The 20,265-nt window shown below is 41.3% G+C and overlaps 1 protein-coding gene across 1 annotated transcript in view; it reads right to left on the reverse strand.

Moving 5' to 3' along the window:
• Window positions 1-20,265, reverse strand: part of LOC307266459 (protocadherin-15-like) — a gene marked incomplete at both ends in the record, with an annotated part of 135,721 nt that overhangs the window by 19,823 nt on the left and 95,633 nt on the right. The window contains 3 exons of the mRNA XM_080048487.1: window positions 293-420; window positions 5,118-5,258; window positions 6,423-6,532. Of these exons, the coding sequence (XP_079904613.1) occupies window positions 293-420; window positions 5,118-5,258; window positions 6,423-6,532 (379 nt within the window). The remainder of the gene's footprint in view (window positions 1-292; window positions 421-5,117; window positions 5,259-6,422; window positions 6,533-20,265) is intronic.

The following is a 20,265-nucleotide window of genomic DNA, read 5'->3' on the forward strand; positions in this document are numbered from 1 at the left end:
ATGAGGTTGGGCTTTTGAAATACTTCATTAACAGCAGGAGTGTTGGGGGCGGTAACCATAGCAGCAAACAACTGTATTCAGGTGAGCGCCATGGCAACAGGCATCCAGTCAAAGAATGCATGACGGCTTGAGGTACTGAAAATGATCAAAATTATTTTGTAGGTGCCATGTGAGTGTAAAGTTAAACTACCTGAAAGTGCACATAGGCTTCCATTTATTGACATTATATTGTCATATGTCCTTATTAGGATTGTATGTGTATGTGTGTGTGTGTGTGTGTGTGTGTCTGTACCTGTACTTGCAAGACGGAGGCAAACGTTTTAGCATCTTCCGCAACCCCTCCGATGTAAAGGGACCTGGTGAAAACCGGCGGGTGGTCGTTCTCATCCTGGATGTCAATGATCACCCTGGCAATGTTAGCTAAGACACACAAACACACAACATGTACACATTATAATAGCTGTTTACATTTTGCATTACAATAAGAAGGAAACGGGAGCAAACACAATATTTTCTAGTAAACAGGCTTTTGTAGAGCTGCTGGGTAAACTGCCCAGAATTGATGTTTGCACTTGTCTCAAGAGACAAAACAAGTGTGTTTTATAATAGAAGAAACAAGCCAAAGGGATAAAAAAGCAAACAACCAAAATGCGGGAAATGAATCCACAGTCATTGATTTGAATCGGCCAGTATCACCCAAACCGCAGAGCTGTGGCTCAGTCAGTGTCAGGGCTGCACATCAAACTGTGCCCCATACAGCTCTCCAAGTTCTCTAATCTTTTTTCACAAAAGCTTAGTGCTTCCAAGATGAAAATAATTTAAGAATAAAGGGATAATAGAGGGATAAGGGGAGACATAACTTTGTTACCTCATCCATCTCCTCATGCTTCAAGCCCAAACAGTCGAAAACTTCAGTCTCTGTTGCAATATATTTTTTTTAATAATGACTATATGGTTTCAGAATTTCTGTATGTTTTAATACATTTTAAAGGTGGACTTATTTTGGAGAATGCTTTTTGTCAAAATCAGTGAATATGTGGCCATATCCGCTACCTATCTGTACTGTGTGTGCGCTGAAAGAAAAACCCAGTTGTAATAGATCCTATATGGGCATGTTGCTAGCTATAGAGGGCCCCCTTTGTTTACGTACCCTTTGTTTACATAGCTGTTTACAGAGGCTGTGTTGTGTATTAACACCAGTACAGACAGGTAGCGGATTGTGAGGAGGTATTCACTGATTTTGAAAAAAAAAAAATATTTTGACAAATAGCGTTCTCTAGAACCATCAACTCCACCTTTAATTGCACACATGCTCCTAACTACAATTTACAGTTCGCACACATCTATTTTTAATAGCAAACTTATTAGTTTTTTGAGTTTAACAAAACTCAAAAAACCAGAGTGAGAAAACCCCCAAAAAGCATAAATCTCTCATGTGAAACCAACAAAACTGTTCGCATTTCGGACGAAAATGCTGAGTTAACGTAGGAGTCCATTAATCATATGGAGTCACTGATAAACAGAATAGCTTTTCAGCTTTTCAGAGACTTTAGACCTTAAGTGACCAAAAGGTGAGTAGAGTGAGTAATGACTGAAAGCCAGGTTGTTGATCTTCGCTTTGAGAACTGATAGAAGATGTTCAGATATTCTGAAAATGTGCCGTGAGGAATAAGGGATGGCTGCATATCCAGGGAGTGATGCTGCAGTAGAGTTTGCCCTGCTGTGACCCATCTGGTCAAATGTTTTTAGATGTATGCATAAAGGACCTCACTGGGCATAACTATTGCCTACATTGCATATGACATTATGGCCTTACAAGTCTAAATGTCAATATGCCAAGATTCAAAATCAAGTTTTGAGTCAACATTTCTACAGAAAGAATGTTGAACTCTACACACACTTTTAAAAACAGAGAGAAAAGAAAAAGAGTAACGAAACTTTACTGTGATCCAACCAAGTTAGTCATCCAGTATATGACAAAACATTTAGCCAAGAGCCTCTGTCATTCAAATTCAGTCATGGCAACTTAGATGAGTCAAAGAGGGGAGTTGTGAATCACACCCACGTAATTCTGCAACAACAAAAAAAAACCCAAGGCGAAAGAAAAACAATATCTCAAAGCACTTACAACACCACGTTAGGAGGAAACTGCAGACAAGCAGATACAATCATTACTATGCTTATCTACAACAGTCAATGAGACACCGTAACAAAATGTCTATTTAAGATTCCATCCTTCACTCGAGTTAGAATGCCGGATTAACACATTGTTAGAATCCTATTGATTTGTTTATTTGATTGCAAATGTGTTCCAAAAAGAGTGGAGAGGAGATTTGCAAATGTCTACAATGATTAGTATTTGTTTAATCTCCGTAGAATGCTTTAATTCAAACAGTTATGTGAAATGAGAACAGCGTGTGGTAAACACTATAATTAAAGAAGAAAGGATAAAAACCTGGGGAGCTGAGCAACAATTAAGAAGAATGCAGATACGTTTTGAAAAAGAAGAGAAGAGAGGAAGACAAGAAGAGACAAGACAGTTAAAAGAAAGCGAAAGAGAGAGAGAGAGAGAGAGAGAGAGAGAGAGAGAGAGAGAGAGAGAGATGGCGGAAGAATTGGACACTGATTGGAGCTGTTTTCACGTCAGTTATAACTCCAATTAAAACCGCAATAAGTTGTTTTTGTCATTTTTCCCTCCCACATGCAACCGGAGGGAAACATTTGGGATGGATTGAAGTGAGGATAGCAATGGGAGAAAATGAAAACAAAATAAAGAAAGAATTCCGCACGATTCAGTACAATTTAACGCCGACTTGAACCGGAGGAATTACTCTGCAAATGTTTGGTAAAGAGTGTCTGCATTTGGGCACTTTGATCATCGCAAACAAGTTGGATATTTTAAAGGGTTAAATTGTGGACAGTTATATAATTGTATATGGGAAAGACCTGTGTGACAGCAACTGAGACACATACATCTAGGCATAAGAGGAGAAGAGGCAAGTGTTTTAAAAAACAGAGACACTGAGAAATTGTTAAGATAAATTGCCACATACACTTATCTCTCTGTGTCTGTCTCTCTCTCTCTCTCTCTCTCACTCAGTGTGTTTAAATGCAGACTCATAATCGGGTAAATAAATGAATAAGACTTCAACAGGACTTGTGAAATGCATGTAAACACCTTTATCCGATTTACTTTGCACACAAATCGGCACAATAATGGACAAGCGAAGTCGGATAAGAACACCTAGATAACTTGTTCTTAGTCGGCATTCTTTATGTATTTATTATTCTTTCGGACAGTTCCACACAATACACAATTTTCTCTTTCACATATTCATACATCTTACTATCTTATCTTATCTATCTGCATATATACAGGATCGCTTATCGCACATCAGAGTTTGCGTTCTGCGCTTGCTCGAGAATCCCTGCACAGGATTTCACAAGGAAGGAGAAGGAGACGACGTAAAAAAAGTAGGGAACCAGATGTGGCTCTATAACCACTTGTTGAAAGGGCTACAGCGCCACCTAGCGTAGAGGAGTCAGCCATGCTCTGGACATTTATCCGATTCTCTGAAAGGCGATGTATACTCAGATGCGGTCCGTTCGAGTGGCAAAATCGGTATATAGGTTAATGTGCTTCTCAAATGGTGGGGCGCGCCCCTTTGGGGGGGGCGCCGTGAGTTGTCGGGGGGGCGCGGGCTGCCTTGATTTCAAACTGACCAAAAGTGCTAGCAAGTGATGTGTGCTTGTGTATGGTCATATACGCGCGAAAGGCCGCGATTTGCAGTAAATAAATGTCCACATGTGAATCCAAGTGTCTCTGTAGGCTATTTAAAAAGAAATCAAGCAAGTAGACTAATAATAACATTAATGAATTATTGGTTATCGCATCACAGAAGGCCTATTGGCCTATAATAATAAAAACCACCACTATGTTTACAGTTTAAAAATGTTTTGAATAAAATGCAAAAAACCTCAGTGAATAATTTGCTCTTGTTTCTCTGTCCTGAGATTCACACAGACTGAGCAGTCTTGTTTAAATGTTACAAATTGAGCTAATAAACTGAACTTTGATTTTTTTTATCTAATTTGATAATAAGGTGATTGTATGCAGAATGCTCGTGCCAGAAACTCATACAGTGGTTTTGTACAGATAAATAAATAAATATCAGCAGGTTCTCAATAGTATTTCAATTTAGAGGGGGCGCGAAAATTATGTCCCCTAAGGGGGGCATGACAGAAAATAATTGAGAACCACTGGGTTAATCCAATGTAGTTGTCCCATGGAAACGAGGGTGAAGCTTGTGTAGCCTACAGGTTTGATTAGACAGCTGAGCCATGGCCCAATAGAACATGTATTTCAAGATGTATAACTGTATAGACAAGGGTAAGAGTGGTGAGAAAACTTGGACCAGGTAAAAGTTAAGGGAAAGAATGAGCGACAGTCAGTGCACTTCCATGGGACAACTAGATTGGATTAATACATATACCGAACTTTCCACTCGAACGGACAGCGTCACTTGTCTGAGTATACATGGCCTTTCAAATATTCGATAAATGGCCGGAGCATAGCTGACTCCGCTATGCCAGCTGGCGCTGTAGCCTTTCAACAAGTGGTTATAGAGCCACGTCCGGTTCCTTTCCGGCAACAACACTACTATGTATTACGTCGTCTCCTTCCACTACCTTGTGAAATCCTCCACAGGGATTCTCGAGCAAGCGCAGAACGCAAACTCCGATATGAGATATGTGATCCTGTATACATGCAGATAGAATGCCGACTATGAACGAATTATCTAGGTGTTCTTATCGGACTTCGCTTGTCCGTTAATGTGCCGATTTGTGTGCGAAGTAGATCGGATAAAGGTGTTAACATGCATTTTACAAGTCCTGTTGAAGTCTTATTTGTTTATTTACCGGGTAAATAAACAAATAAGACTTCAACATTTACATTTACATTTCCCGTAGTTGGCAGCAAGGCAATGTTATTTTTAAAGCCATATGTAAGAGCGTGTGTGTCTGTGTGTAATTAGAGAGTAGAAAGCCGCGGTGATGCAATGCAGTGTCAAATTTGAAGACCTTAAGAAACATGACTGGGCCACACACACACTTACTCTTAGAAGGAACTCGAAAGTTGGAGGACACCACCCTCATGGAGTCTGCCTCCACCTTCAGAACGTAGCTGGAGTTGGCTTCATAGTCCAGGGGCTTAGCGGTGGAAATCATTCCCGATGTTTCGTTCAACGCAAAAATACCTAAGATAAAGGAAAGCCAGCGAGAAGTGGGGGAAGGTGGGAGGAAAGAAACAGAGCACAAAATAAAGCAGAAGAGGTCAAAGCCACACAGGGATCATTTTAATAATCTTTTCATTTTTACTTTCTTGTATATCAGTTTGGGATAGGGAGTGGACAGTTTTATAGTGTGTAGTTGTACATGGTAGAAAGGTGGTGTTGACATATAGAGGTGCTTTGAACAGTGGTACAATACAAAACTTTAGCAGATGAGAAGCATCCTCACATTAACCTTTTACTTCCAGGGCCCATTTTCACTGGTTGTATAATGAGTTTAATATCCGGATAAAAGCACAGATGCAGTGTAATGTTCTTTGCTTTTGCTTTTAGACACATTTCATGTGGAATTGAACATTTGGTCAGGGTTACCTAGGCTAAATGTTAGTCCAGTTAGGCCCCACTCTAGTCCAGATGGTGTTGGCGATGCACCTATTCATGTTTGGCTAAACAAGGAACATCTTGTATGGCTGAGCAGTTAAGCCACTATTATATTATATGTACACTGTCCAAGTTTTAAGAGCTACAAAATCACGTTAAGCCTCATGTGTGAACGTACAGTATGTATCCAAACCACTAGAGACGCTTCCTCCCTGTCTCTTTTACGAGACAAATAAAAAAGATACAGGAATTTCAACTGCAACTTCAACTGCCACTATCAAAGATTACAAAGCGTGTTAGTGGCCATTTCTACATTCCCGAGTGTAAAATGTACATCCCGAGCCAGAGCCTCATCCCCGTGAGATGTTTTGGGAACATGGCTTTGATTTTACCTGTAATGCTTTGTGGATGTATTGATACTTGACTATTTTGAGATCATTTGGATCTCCATCCAATCTGCCCAAGATGCATGAAGTGGCTCAGTGTAAATTGGTTACCAGTGATTCGAAACCCTTCAATGTATGTAGGGGATTTTTTTTATGATTGGAGAAAAAATGGGAAAATTGTGTTTTTAAATTATGGCAGACGATTGGTGACCTTGCTACAGAGCTGGCAGTAAGCTCATATAACCCGCTGAAAAACTTTGTGGTATAAGTGAGCCAGCTTTTTTTTTATCAGATTTCACAACGCGAAATTGGAACCCACAACAGTCAGCACTCAGTGTCTTAAAGTATCTCTGAGTATGCTCACCTCCCTCGTTGCCATCGGTGATGGAGTAGACGATGCTTTGATTGACAGCGGCTGCCATGATGGATCCCACAGGTGTTCCGACGGCAGCCTCCTCGCTCACTGGCGAAAACCTGGTAATGGATCAGTCAATCAATTTTAACTGATAAGAAATTGAAATACGTATATATGGAGAATTGTAGCTGTAATTTGGCAAGTTAAATACAAATTAGAGTTATTTCTGTCAATTTCTTTTTACTGACTTTTCCATTTCTAATATACGAAAACAGTGTCTACGCTTACGGAGGAACAGAGACTGGCATAGAAGTAAGATGGGAAGCTGATAAACCAGTGGATTTATCTTCTAATTGTATCAACTCTGAGTAGTAATACAAACCAAACATGACTTTTGGGCTAAAACATATAAAGCAAAAAAATATATATATAAAAATAAACAAGCATAAAAAGTCCCCTGCAAGGGAGCTCCGGTGGCGTAGTGGATAGAGCGCGTACCATATTGGCTCCGGCCTTCGTTGCAGTGGGGTTCATTTGGTAAAGGAACCCGCAACCTTTACTGCATGTCACCCCCCCCCCCGGCCCCTCTCTCTCTCTGCCTCCCCATTTCAACTCTGTAATAGGGCTTGAAAATGCAAAGAAAAAAAAATCTTAAAAAAAAACCCTGCATGGTCCTACAAGATGTCCGTAGAGCTCTCTTTGGAAAACACTTGGTCTGGTCGAGCACATGTGGAACAGGGAGTCTGACGAGCCCTATTATTATTAGTGGCCTGAGCCAGTCTGTGAAAATGAAGCCATCAACAGCTTTGAAAGAGAACCCCCATGGCATGGTTCTTTTTTGTTTTTGTCCACCTGGCTCTTATTGCATGTGGCTGGCAGTTTTCCCTGCCTACAACCCCCTGACAGATTTTCTTTTAGAATCTGGCAACTCTCAAATTTTCCAGCAGATTTCAGCTCCATTAAATAAACCCAGTCCAGTCATTAGGCCAACAGTCACAGCTGGCTAAACATTATAACATGGGCTACCAACTGGCTAAGCTATCAAGTAATCACAACGTGATAAATGGGACTGTTGGGGAGTGTGGGGGAGGGAGAGGGAGAGAGGGAGAGAGGAAGAGAGAGTGTGTGAATGTGTGTGTGTGTGTTCCAGTGCAGTCAATTGCTTCTCTAACCACGTACCTGCTCTATACTAAACACTTTACCAAGGAAATAACAAACCTAAAGTTTATCAAATTAATATTGATTTAAATGGACAACAAACGTATTATGTTGAAAGATGGGACAGGAGGTTAAAATATACAAATAAATAAATACAAATACAGGCCTTTTTCAAAGAATTGTTAAAGTTGGGAAAGTGCAAGTGTCACCAATAACATTAACAGTTTCCCTGCCCTAATAAACTGCACGCACAATACCTTGGCTCTTCCAATGTTATCTGGCCTTTATTAGCTAGTACATGCATGAGAGTTGGCAGGGAATGAGGGAAGAGAGAAAAGAATAACAGCGATCCCTAGTCCCACTCAAACATGGCCAATCACAATTTAATGGTCGGTATGTTAAAAAAAACCTATGCCAGCAGAAAACTCATTACATTCCCCCCCCCCCTTCTTTTGTTCAGCCAAGAGCCAAACCTGGGCTACAAGTCTATGAATAAAGAAGATTCTTAATAATGTATGACAAAACCCAGACATGCTGATATATACAGAGGAAAGAAAGGAAAACATTTTCTCATTTTACATCCATGTACTTTTCAGAATGCAAAGAATGGGACTGTATTAGAGATTCTATGCATCCCATTGTGAAAAGAAAATGAGAAAACACCAAGTCTGCTGCAGTTGTGCAGTTTAGCTACGGCAGCTCAAATATAGTCCATCAAATACCTTTGGGCTTGTTTCGTAGAAGTGCAATAAACTTAATAATCATGAAATTATCTTTTGTGATTACATCTTCGCCAAAGTATTTCTATCTTCCACATCTTGTGACTTCTCTCTCTCTCTCTTTCTCTCTCTCTCTCTCTCTCTCTCTCTCCCTCTCTCTCTCTCCCTTGTTGTGGAATTGAAATATCAACCTTTAAAAGATGAGAATGAGGCAATTAATACCAGATGACACAATGTTTAAATACAAAATAAACAGATCTTTAATGTTTGCAAACAGGGTCAAGACAAACAATGCAACAAGGGGATTGTAATGAAATGAGCACCGATAGGCAGTCATACAGAGAAGTTATAGTAAAATCTAATTACGCACAAACATTTCAGCCTACGTAATGGATTTTCAGGGTTGGGGTAGTGAGACAAATCGAGTTGGCGAGGAGAAGTCTTCAGTAGATAAAACAACCTGACTTTATCTTACACAAGACTAAGGTCAGAACAGTTTGAACGATTCCATGAAGATTCACAATTTATGATAATACAACATAGTGTAAATATATTTCATATATTCACACAATAATAAATTCCCTAACACCCTCTTTCCCCCGGCAACTGCTTCCAGCCAACATCCCAGCAGACCTCGGCTACAATCGTTATCCATTCCTCCATCCCTCCCTCTTCACAATGGTTATTTGACAGGGATGGAGGAGCACAATTGAGATGCCCACACACACACACACACACACACACACACACACACACACACGCATGCAAGCACGTTGATAGATAGACTGGATGTGCCCCCGTATAATACATATCAAACCAATGTACACAATTACTTATGGATCGGTCTAAATGTATTTACAGCTAAAAATATGCACAGAAAGAAACTAGCATAGTACGGATAAACACACACACACACATACCCACACACACACACACACACACACACACACACACACACACACACACACACACACACACACACAAAGCTCATTATCAAGCCCCTGCCCTCCTGCGCTCTCTAATCATTGCGGTCCTAACTACAGCAAGCTGGCCTGATACTGATAACAACGGAAACACACACACATACACACACACACACACACACACACACACACACACACACACACACACACACACACACACACACACACACACACACAGACACGTACACACAAAGTTGCCTCGCTATACTAGTGAGGACATTGAACTGACTTTCATGAATTCTCCCGGGGTTGCTTACCCCAACTGTAATTTCATCATTATAACATTAACGTTTAAACCGGCTCTGATCTTAACCTATAAATCAAAGATTTACCCTGTGGCGATACACATTTTGAGACACCATGAAGATTTTTTGTGGCACACACACACACACAGCAGATTGAATGTGGGGTATAGGACACAAACCGAAAGTGTGTTCAGTGTTTTTCGCTGTGTGAAGGGATAGAGAGAATTATGAGGATAGTGACAGATGTTGGCAATGATACCCTATCCTCTCTGTTGGTCTCTCTCTTATAGCCACTGCCTCACTCATTATGTGTAGTTTTTTTTCCGGATATGTATGATCTTCCCCCTTTTATAATTTTTCTATCTTCTACTCATCATCGCATTGCTCTCCTATAATTTCTTCCCTTTTTCTCCGATACAGTCTTAGCTCTGTCACTCCTAATAATCTCTTTTTTGTCCGTAAAAACCAAACTACAATATCCTCTGTGTGATGCCTCCCTCACATGACAGCCAAGATGTTTGATCTACTGAATGGCACGCTGCTGTACGCGGCGTGGGAGGCCATGCCTGGAAGACAGCCAGGCAAAAAACTCAAGTGTGTCAAATCTTATTAGTCAACATGAGCAGCTTCTTCTCTTTAGCATTTTCAGGCCAATTTTATTTGATCAACCTCTCATGTTTGTATGTGTAAACCAACCAAACGTTTTAATCTCCAAAGCATGCAACTTCTATGTTCAATGTTTTGATCTACCTGTATCCACTGAACATATACCGATTATTTTAATTGATTTGTGCACTTCCCCGTTCTGGAATGAATCCATAGGGAAATAGCTTTGCACGGAACGAAATCATGGAGCTTCAAAGTGGAGCACAAGTGTTTTGGCTGTTCAACAAGACGCCTTATAGGCTTTTCGTGTGACCTTATATCATAGCTAGGGGGTAGCCAACCATTACTGATCCAACCACTTCATCACAACAGACCTTGGCCGCGTTTCCCAGAATCGATCGTTCTTTGGGGCCAAAGAAGGGTCGAAAGAAGGGTTCGCCAAAGAAAGAAGGGTTCGCCAAAGAACGAGCGTTAAGATACGGGTGTTTCCCAGATGGCTTCTTTGGTGCCTTCTTTGGAGAGCGCGTAAGACGAAGCGAAAGAGCCTCTTTGGTGGGAGCTGTCCACCGCGGTCGTGCTGAAACTGAATAAATCGATGCCAGGCGAATCGATCACCCACCTCTTTATCAGCGCATAAGTCACACACAGCGCCCCGTGGTCTCCCCCACACAGGTGGAATTAGGCTACGCATGTATCGTGTGTGTGTGGGGGTGTGTGGGTGCGGGGGGGGGGGGGGGGGGGGGCAACAAGTGTATCCAAGTAGTAATCAAGCCCATTAGCGCATATATACCCCGTGGATAGGCACACACATATGTGAGAGTGGAAGAAAGCGGCAGAAAAAGAAACAAGCGGGCACCGTCGTTTACCGCGGAGGAGATGGGCGTTAGTGGACGAGGTCTGGCAGCACCGGGCAGTTTTATTCGGGGGAACAAGGGGCAAAAAGAACATCACGGTGAAGAACCGTGTTAGGCAGGCCATAGCCGAAAATATGTCCCCCTCCATCCCATGTGGCCTGCGTGACTGGCGTGCTGTGAGGAAGAAGTGGCAGGAGTTCCAGAACCAAACAAAAAGGAAGAGTGAGAAGGTTTCACTAATCAATCTCCCTTCGTTGCAGGTGATGCAGACGCCCAGTAAAGACAGCGCAGAGTAACCCCTCCCCCATATGGTTTCAATAAACTACTTTGGTTTCCTTTTCAACCATGTATTGTGTGTATCATTTTGCATTGAAATGAGAGTGTCAAACCTATAGCAACAAAAAGTCCCAGGCAATTTGTAATTTATCTAAGCATAGGTTAATGACGTGTGCGTAGTGTGCCCTTTCAACAGCATTCCAGTGCTAGACTTTCAGGTAAAGCACTCGGACACTGCAGCAATACTCATAGTGTGCAGGACGTTACATGTAGCCTACATCTGCTGGTTCTGTTTATTTATTTCAGCCTTCAGGCCTGAGAGTATATGGGTGATGTGGTGGTTGTGGGTTTATGGTTTAGTGATCAGTGCTTGGTGACTGGTGGTAAAGGGGTAGGGGCTGGGGGTTGTTGGACCTCAGAAGAGGTTGATATGTTCTTAAAAACGCAGCGCAGCCAGAAGCTGCATCTCCGGGGGGCTGAAGGAAAAATTGCATGTGTGTGGAGACACCAGAGTGATCAGCCGTTGGATCTCCGCACGGCCGGGGCAGTCGGTACTTTGCCTGGACGGCCCGGTCTGATAGCACGTCCAGTGGGGAGAAGTGCCGACGCACGTATGCATTTATGTAAACCGTCTGGCTTCGCGCACGGCGAGGCTGTTGTAATGCAGCCATGGTTTCTCACACGCGCGGACTTTGGCAACACCTTTATAGCAGGTGGAGCCGCTCTGGATGAGGTTCAGCTGAGTTCAATTAAATCTGTTTCCTTGATATCTGTCAAATGCCACAGGGTTGTGGATGTTTTTTTATGTGTAGTACTATAAACTCACATGTGTGTGGAAAACGTAAACGTGTAATTCATTAAAACATTTTTTTCTCTACTATTAGTTTATGTTTATTGCGCCAGGTCCGCATTGAACATTGTTTTATTATTTCGAAAAGTGGAGGAAATAAATTTCCCTGACGCAGCATGATCACTGACGATTTGGTCGCTAAGAAGGTTGAAAGAGTGGGTCAGCGCCGTCGTACAGTTCCATCTTAGTGAAAGTACTACTTTCACTAAGAAGGAATCTGGGAAACGCATTCTTCTTTCACAGCGTTCTTACGAGCGCTCCAAAGTAGTACTTAGCCCAAAGAGGCTCTTTGGGATTCTGGGAAACGCGGCCCTTATTGGTTGGTTATAGGAACAAAAAGCTTACAGCTAAAGTTAGCGATCAACATTATGGAGGTTATCCATCATTGTCGTTACAGCGGGCACTCATATGGACTGTGTGTGATGAATTCGATGAACATAATTCCTTGGGGAGATAGTTGAAGCACATATATTACCCAAAGACAGATTCTCTTCCTTTCTCTCAACGGCTGTGATGTCATATCTAGGTGGGAACATTTCAAATCTGGTATTATCTAGTAGTTTGCTTTCCAACAAGATTGCTGTGCTGGGAATAGATTTAAAATATGTTTAACCAAAAGCCTTTGATAGACACAGCAATGGCCGCAAACATGAACACCAAGCTAAAAATATCAATTCCTATAGTGTTGGCCCCTTCTCTCCCAATTCCAGATGCCCATTGACTGTAGGATTCTCATTAGGAGACTGTTGAGAGCGATGGGTCTTTAACTGCCTGCAGGAATAACCTTTATCTGCTGGCTGGAGTTCTGTAACTTACTTATTCTCCTGCTGTGTCCATTTTGTTGCTTTTTTTTCGGTAGTGAGAGAGCGCTTACATTTTCAGTCCAAGTTCCTGCAACTTTAAGAGCTTGTAGAGACATGCTGGTTGACGTCCAAACAGTTTTTGTACAAGGCAGGTGTTCCCTTTTTTTTATACAACATCACACTCCGTTAATATCAGGTTAAAATTTATTAGTAAGTGAATATCTGTGATTTTTTTATCAAATGCCAGGGCATGTTACTCATCTATTTTTTAAATTTCCTTATTTCTTTTCAGCACTGTCTGAATAATCAAAATTCATTTTCTGTGCCCTCTGGCACTCTCCTTTTCTCTAATCCCACATCTCTCTCCATTCTGCCGTATATTGGCGCACTCACAACTTCTCCCATTTTTGACACTCCTTCTTTGCGTCAGTCACTCTCCCTGGTCTTACCAGCGTCTTGTGTATATCCCAACACTGATTTTCTCCTCCCCGTATTCTGTCAAGCGAGTGTCTCAGCATGTGTTATTGTTTTTTTTGTTCTACTCTCACCTTTTGCATTAGGCTACAGTCTTGTGGTAATTGTCAACCAGAAAGTCAAATGGCCTAGTATCTCTCAAACAGTCTGAACTTGAGTGGAGCATTGTTGAAGTGCTTATACATAAAACATATAACAAGACAGAGCAGGGAGAGAAAAGCGAGCCAGCATTATATATAAGAGGGCTGTTGACAAGAGGAGGGAAACAGAGAGGAATGTGATATAGAGACAAATAAATGTGCCTCGAGAGCAGCAGGCGGACGCATTACGTTGCTGAAACTTTACATGCTCTGGTTGTGAAAGCAAATAGGCTGTGAAACAAAAAAAGATTATTATGAATTGATCGCAGAATTTTCCATTTTTTAAAAGTGTCGCGGTACAGTATATTGTCCCTTCATGTGCAAGCTCACCAAACAGACTGCAGTGAGTTAAACAGTTCATCTTTTTCTACCTTTGAGCGCTGCTTTGTCAGTTCATTTGTCAAGTAGTTTTAATGAAACGTTTGAATAGTGCGCTTGTGAGCTGAATTTCACAGCTTTGTGTGTGTGTGTGTGTGTGTGTGTGTGTGTGTGTGTGTGTGTGACACAGAGAGAGAGATAGAGATAAAGGGAAAGTGGGTGAAGAGACATCAGGCGATGGTAATGATTTTGCTTGTTAGCATTAATCAAAAACCCAGTCTATAGTGATTAGCTCCTCTCATTCTTCTGAAACCAACCCATCAATCTCCCTTACTCTATCTTTGTTAAGCCTTTGTCCCCCAGGTCTTATTATCAGACGCTTGACAGTTGCAACCACATCCCACTAATGCAATATAAAGATCCAATTCAGAATAAGGAAAAAATAATGACCAAAATATGTTGCAAGTAGCAACCGTGTTAAAATATACTGTTGATAAAGAGACACTTGAAAGGTGTGCCATCGTATAATGTCACAAGTCAATCTGAGCTGTGTGTAGGGGTACATTTGCTTTCACTGGAAGCCTAATTGTCTTCTGCTTTGATTCCGGGGCTTATCGGCTGTTTTTCACTGAACACTTGAAATGATATGCCAGCTATATGGCCTTAGCTTTCATGTCCAGGAGCATGTTCAAGTTCTTTATTAGTCATGTGCACAACAATTACTAGAGCTGTTGTTGGCGATGCATTTCTTCAGGAGCAGTCTTCCTCCAAACGATATAAAAACAAATATGCCAATGGATAGATGCAGTATTAATCCCTGCTGACTTGAATTGTAAAAGTATCCTAAGAGTGCACAGAACGTTGATTGTTAAATGATTACAGTACATACATAAAGTAAAAATGAATAAGTCATGAGCATGTGTGGCAGCGCTTTCCCCTATGGACAGCAGTAGTATCTATCGTAGTTTACCACCACCGGTATGACTGTGTGTGAATGAATGGAACCTGGAACCCTGTAAAGCGCTTTGAGTGCCTTGAAAAGCGCTATATAAATCCAATCCATTAGTAGTAGAATACTGTGTGCACCAAAAACAAAATATATTTCGGTAGGACCAGAAAAATAATGACCCTGCTTGTTGCTGCCTCAAAAACACATTTTTAAGAAGATTTCTCTCTCCCTGTATTTATGTCCATTGCGCACTGTGACTATATTTTAAGTCACTAGAGATCAAGGCAATTTAAAACCGCAACATGCAACTTGACATGCAGTTGACCCTTCACAGCAACATAAATATAGTATAGTAGGCGGAACAACATTAAGTGGATGAGGAAGGCTGAATCTGTTTGATTGTGCCTACGCTCCTATCCGTTTCACATGATGTAACCCACTGGCAAGGGTTTAGCATGCACAAAACAGTCGTGGTGGGCGTTCAAGACACAAATCATACATTCCATGCTCAGAAACATGGATGACCAAGGTGTATAATTATTCAGTCACCAGCAGACGTATGTCTGCTGGTGACTGAATAATTTTGAGACGTTTGATCTGACACAGAGAGAGAGAGAGAGCGAGCGAGAGAGAGAGAGAGAGAGAGAAAGAGAGAGACATTCATCTGCCAAGTCTTGTACAATATTGTTCTTCATTTTACGTCCTACAGTTTACAATGATGCAGGTGGTATTTATATTCAAATGAGCCTGAACTGTTGAGCTGTTAATGAATGTCTGCTGGATTATAGCCTTAAGGAGCCACGGGTTGCCATCTGTCAGCCATCATTCATGTCAATTACCCGCCAATTTTAAGATGCTTTTGTTTTCAGATGTGTGCGGGTTTTTTTTCTTTCTCCGAATTTGCTGAAAAATGAGCTTTTCAATGATGTGTGTGATGGTTCACAGCTTGTGCCATTTCCTGTGTTGTATCAAAGGAGCCGGGTTGCTAGCGGAAAGGTTCAAATCAGTCACATGTCCCCTATATCCAAAGGCATGTGAATGTACAGATGTCCATCTAACTGACACTGACTATAAACATTTGTATCTATAAAGCTATAGCTGAATATTTACAGTCTGCCTTTGTGTGTCTGCGTTTCAACGACTCTTCATTGGTGTCTTTAGCTGCTTGTCTGCTTGTTTTGTGTCAATCTGTCAGCCCGTCTCACACTTTAAAGACTTTTCTGCTTATGTTGATATGTCTGTGTGCGTGTCTGCCTTTCTGCCTGTCCATCTGCAGCATCGGTATTCCTCTTTTTTTGCTCCTCTCGAATTTGTTCTGTAGTTTACCCCCACTCTTTTCCATACCTCACCCCCTGTCTCTTTCTCTCTCTCTCTCTCTCTCTCCCTCCAACCTAAGAGCAATCTTGTCAATAACAACAACACAGTTGTTGTTGTTGTTGTCCATTTGTTGTCCCCTCTCGTGACATTGCCAGGAGCCTTATGCGCAGACTCAACACTGTTTGTGCGCATAAACAAAAAAACAAGTTAACCTTCGACAGAATCCGTTAGACGATTCCCGGATTTATGGAGCGATGGATTTGGATGTGCGCAGTTTGACGTAGGTGGCCCGGAGGACGCATTTATCTCCCAGTTAAAATGTTAAAGGGCCCTCTGGGACTTGATTCATATTGGCAGAGAGAGGACGTTTAATTTGATGGATGAGAGTTTAAAGCAGATGATACAAGGTGGATGACTTTATAAAAGAGACAACAAGACAGGACGGAAGGAAGGTGAAAAGTGGAGTAAAAGTGTTTATAATTCCAAAGGACAACACATGTCCGCTGCTGCTGATGCTGAGATCAGTCAAAATCTAAAACAACAGTCTTGTGAGAAGCCAGACTAAATATGTGTAACTAACTTCAAATGCTTCTATTAGCACAATTTACAAAATGTAAAACTATCCCTGTTTCTGTATGGCATCATTTTAGATTGATAGTTTTAGCTGCCTTCCCTTCCCTTAGATTTGATTTTTTATTTATTTTTATTCCGAAAATCACACGCAATGTTTGAATGGAAAAAATTCTTACGGTAAATGGAAAGACATGTAACTTTTGATTTTTTTTTATCAAAATTGAAGTATTGAGAGCTCTGGGTTTGAAATCAGAGTGATCAAAACTGACCCCGTGTGAGGCATGCCTGTAAATTCCTGAATAGCGTGTAGCCTACTGTATGTCTCTGCAGAGCAACTGATGGCTATGAAACCTGACTGATGTAGATCTATTGCACGCGGCGTAATACTACTGTGTTATCTCCATCTCTGCACTGACGCAAGACAAAGCAACATATTGCCGTGTTTGATCACACAATTTCCTGATTAGAAAAAAAAACAAAGCCTTTGATGATCAGGAGTGTTTTGGCTCTTAACTCTCTCACCACTTTATAATTAAGATTCATTAACAAAGTATAATGGGCTGTGAGGCAATTTGACAGCATCGGAGGGTGTGTGTGTGCTTGTGTGTGTGTGTGGGGGGGGGGGTGCTTCTGCATTCACACATACACAAATGTTCACGCACAAAAAAACAAACAGGCAAGACGACTGGTGGGAGGTGTTTTGTAGATTTCAATAATCTTTGAGAACGGCAATATTTTCACTTAACCCCATGCTGCTCATTGCCCCTGTGTGCTGATAACTATTCATGTGTGTACCGACTTGCATACTAATTCTGCAGGTGCAAGGACAGTCCTACAGTGAGAGAAAATGGGGAGAAAAGGGGGAAATCCGCTTGAATTGAAATGGTTCCTGCAATTATTTAACTATAACTACTGTGTCATCTCGTTAAACTGTTTGACTAGATTGGAAAACCCACGGAGTGAAAATGCACAAACAGCCGGTTACAGCCAGCGCCAAAGCTACACGCTTCGCTGGCGTTCAGTCTCGGTGCACTGTGAGCATTTGAGAGAGTGTGCATCTGTGTGTGTGTGTGTGTGTGTGTGTATCAACAAATTCAACTTTAATGAACGTCAAACACACAGAACCTTGTTACAACCTAATAAACATGTAAAATGCCACACGTACACTTTTCTAATGGTAATGTTAATAACACCCACTGTGGTATAAAATTCCTGTTTGAGAATGTGATGTAAATTAAATAAGTAAATCAAAATTGAATTAAAAACGTATGGTAATTATGGAAAACTTCACTAGGCACTTCGTAACATGGTGTACAGTCTGTACGAATGTATTGGTGGCTGTGTAACTGCAGCCAGTTGGATCACAAATGAAACACTGACTGTACAAAGTGTTGACTGTCAGTGTCTGTCATTCGATGAACCATGTGGGAACCTGTAAACCTAGTAGTTTTTAAACATCTCCCTAAAGGCTCATTTATGCTCTACGTTAGATACGCATACGGATACGGACGGAGCCTTCTGTCCGTACTCTGCGTACATTACGTCCGTATTTCTGCACGTATCCTGCAAGCTTGCGGATGCGTACCAAACAGACAGGACAGAGCATTACTACCGAAGATCACTACCGAAGATCACTTTCACTTACTGTACATTTGTTTACACACACAAACGAAAGACATAATACTTTAGAAAATGTCTTAACTTTTGAGGAGAGGTTTTTGTGAGTTGGTACGAAATTACATACACATTTATCTATCTATGAAGTTACATGGCAGGGGCACAGGGACATACAACTACAACAGGGGAACACGGGGAGGAATGTCAGCTAGACGGCAGGCTGACGGCAGCAATAGAGAAGTGCCGGAGGTCCGTGCGACACTAGTTTGTTTGACATGTTGTGATTAATGTCCTCACAGACCCCCGCTGTCTATAATACAGCCTCCAGTTTAGCCTCTTCCATCGCTACGGTAGTATATCGCTAAAGCTGTTTCTTCCATGGACCTATTATAAAATATTTATTCCAGTTAATTCACTGTTTGACTCTTCTTCTTCCTATTTGAGTAACTTTTTACTCTGAGCGGCGCTGCTGTCCACTAATGGTTGATTTGAGTAATGTCGATTCCAACATAAAAGAAGCATGGAAGTATGAAGGCAGTGACGGATATAGTTGTCTTTTCCTTAACATGTCCACCATAAATAAATAAATACAGAAGACACAAATTACTGCATAAAAATTTACCAGAATGCAGAAAATTAAGTGTTCGATCCCCAGACCCCCGCTTTTAATGTGTACCCCCCAATGTTGAAATGAAACCTAGCCCTTCATTTATTAATTAAAATGTGTTAATTACACATTATTGGATGCAGACCAATACATGTAAACTGTAAAGACGCACAGAGGCTGGCAATTGAAATTATTTCAGTTTTTTTTCTCGATCCAATGTTGGGTTCCTAAATTGGCCCTCAGCTATCAAAAGTTTAAGAACCCCTGTTCTAAATAGAGGCCTGAACTTGTATCAAATGAGAGGTGCAGTTCGGTTCGGAGCCGCTGTACAAAAGTTGGACAGGGTACTAAAATAAGCGAAACGTGCAGCACTTATTTCTGTCCTCCTTTAGTTGGGGTACCAAGACATCCACAAAGGGCCCCAAAACGGTGGAGCTACACACTGCAGTCCGTTTATTGGTCGACAGAATCATCATTTCCTTGCGAGAATAAACGGTTGTGTGTAGTCACCTCGGCAAGAGTTAGGAATCTTGTGTTTAGAGAAAAATGTTCGTTTATTGAGTGGCATTTTTCCCTCTTCATTGAATCAATCAGTGCGCTACACTGTGTCCCATTGCTACTATATACCCCGCCAATCAATTATGGGTCCTGTTCGGCAGTGGAAATGCAAGCCAGATCCAGGGTTACCGTGCCCCTGCTGAACCGAGCCGTTCCAAACCAAACTGAAACAAGGCATCATTTCACATCTCATGGGGGTCCATTTCTTTCTCTATAACAACTCCAGTTTATTATCTCTGAAACCACAAGATTACCCTGATTACCATTATTTTATTGGGCTTATATCAAAGCTAGGTTATCCCACCAAATCCATCCATCAATAATATTGAGGCTGCATTGATGGCTGTTTGGCCCAATGTGTTTCTTATATATCTCCAGTGGGGGAATAATGGTCAGAACAATTCAAATCTAACCTAACATGCCCTCTCTATAAAGTAATGTCACATACAAAATGCTTTTTCAATATAGGAATCAATATTAATTATTCAGCGCCTGGCTAAAGGGCGGTCTGTTGAAACCATACAGAAACCATTTAGCTGCATTAGTAAGCTCTTAAAACCACAGTGGTACAATGGTTTGCTTTTATTCAATAAAGCTTGGATAATGAATTCAAAGCTGGTACACTGCACTCTTTGGGAATACAAAATGGCATTACAAGAACAAAGAACACTGTCTCTCATACACACATGCACGCACACACACACACACACACACACACACACACACACACACACACACACACACACACACACACACACACACACACACACTAAACCACAGATAGATTTTTTTTCAAATATAAGCC

This window comes from Ammodytes marinus (genome assembly GCF_949987685.1).
Source record: "Ammodytes marinus genome assembly, chromosome: 20".
NCBI lineage: Eukaryota > Metazoa > Chordata > Actinopteri > Uranoscopiformes > Ammodytidae > Ammodytes > Ammodytes marinus.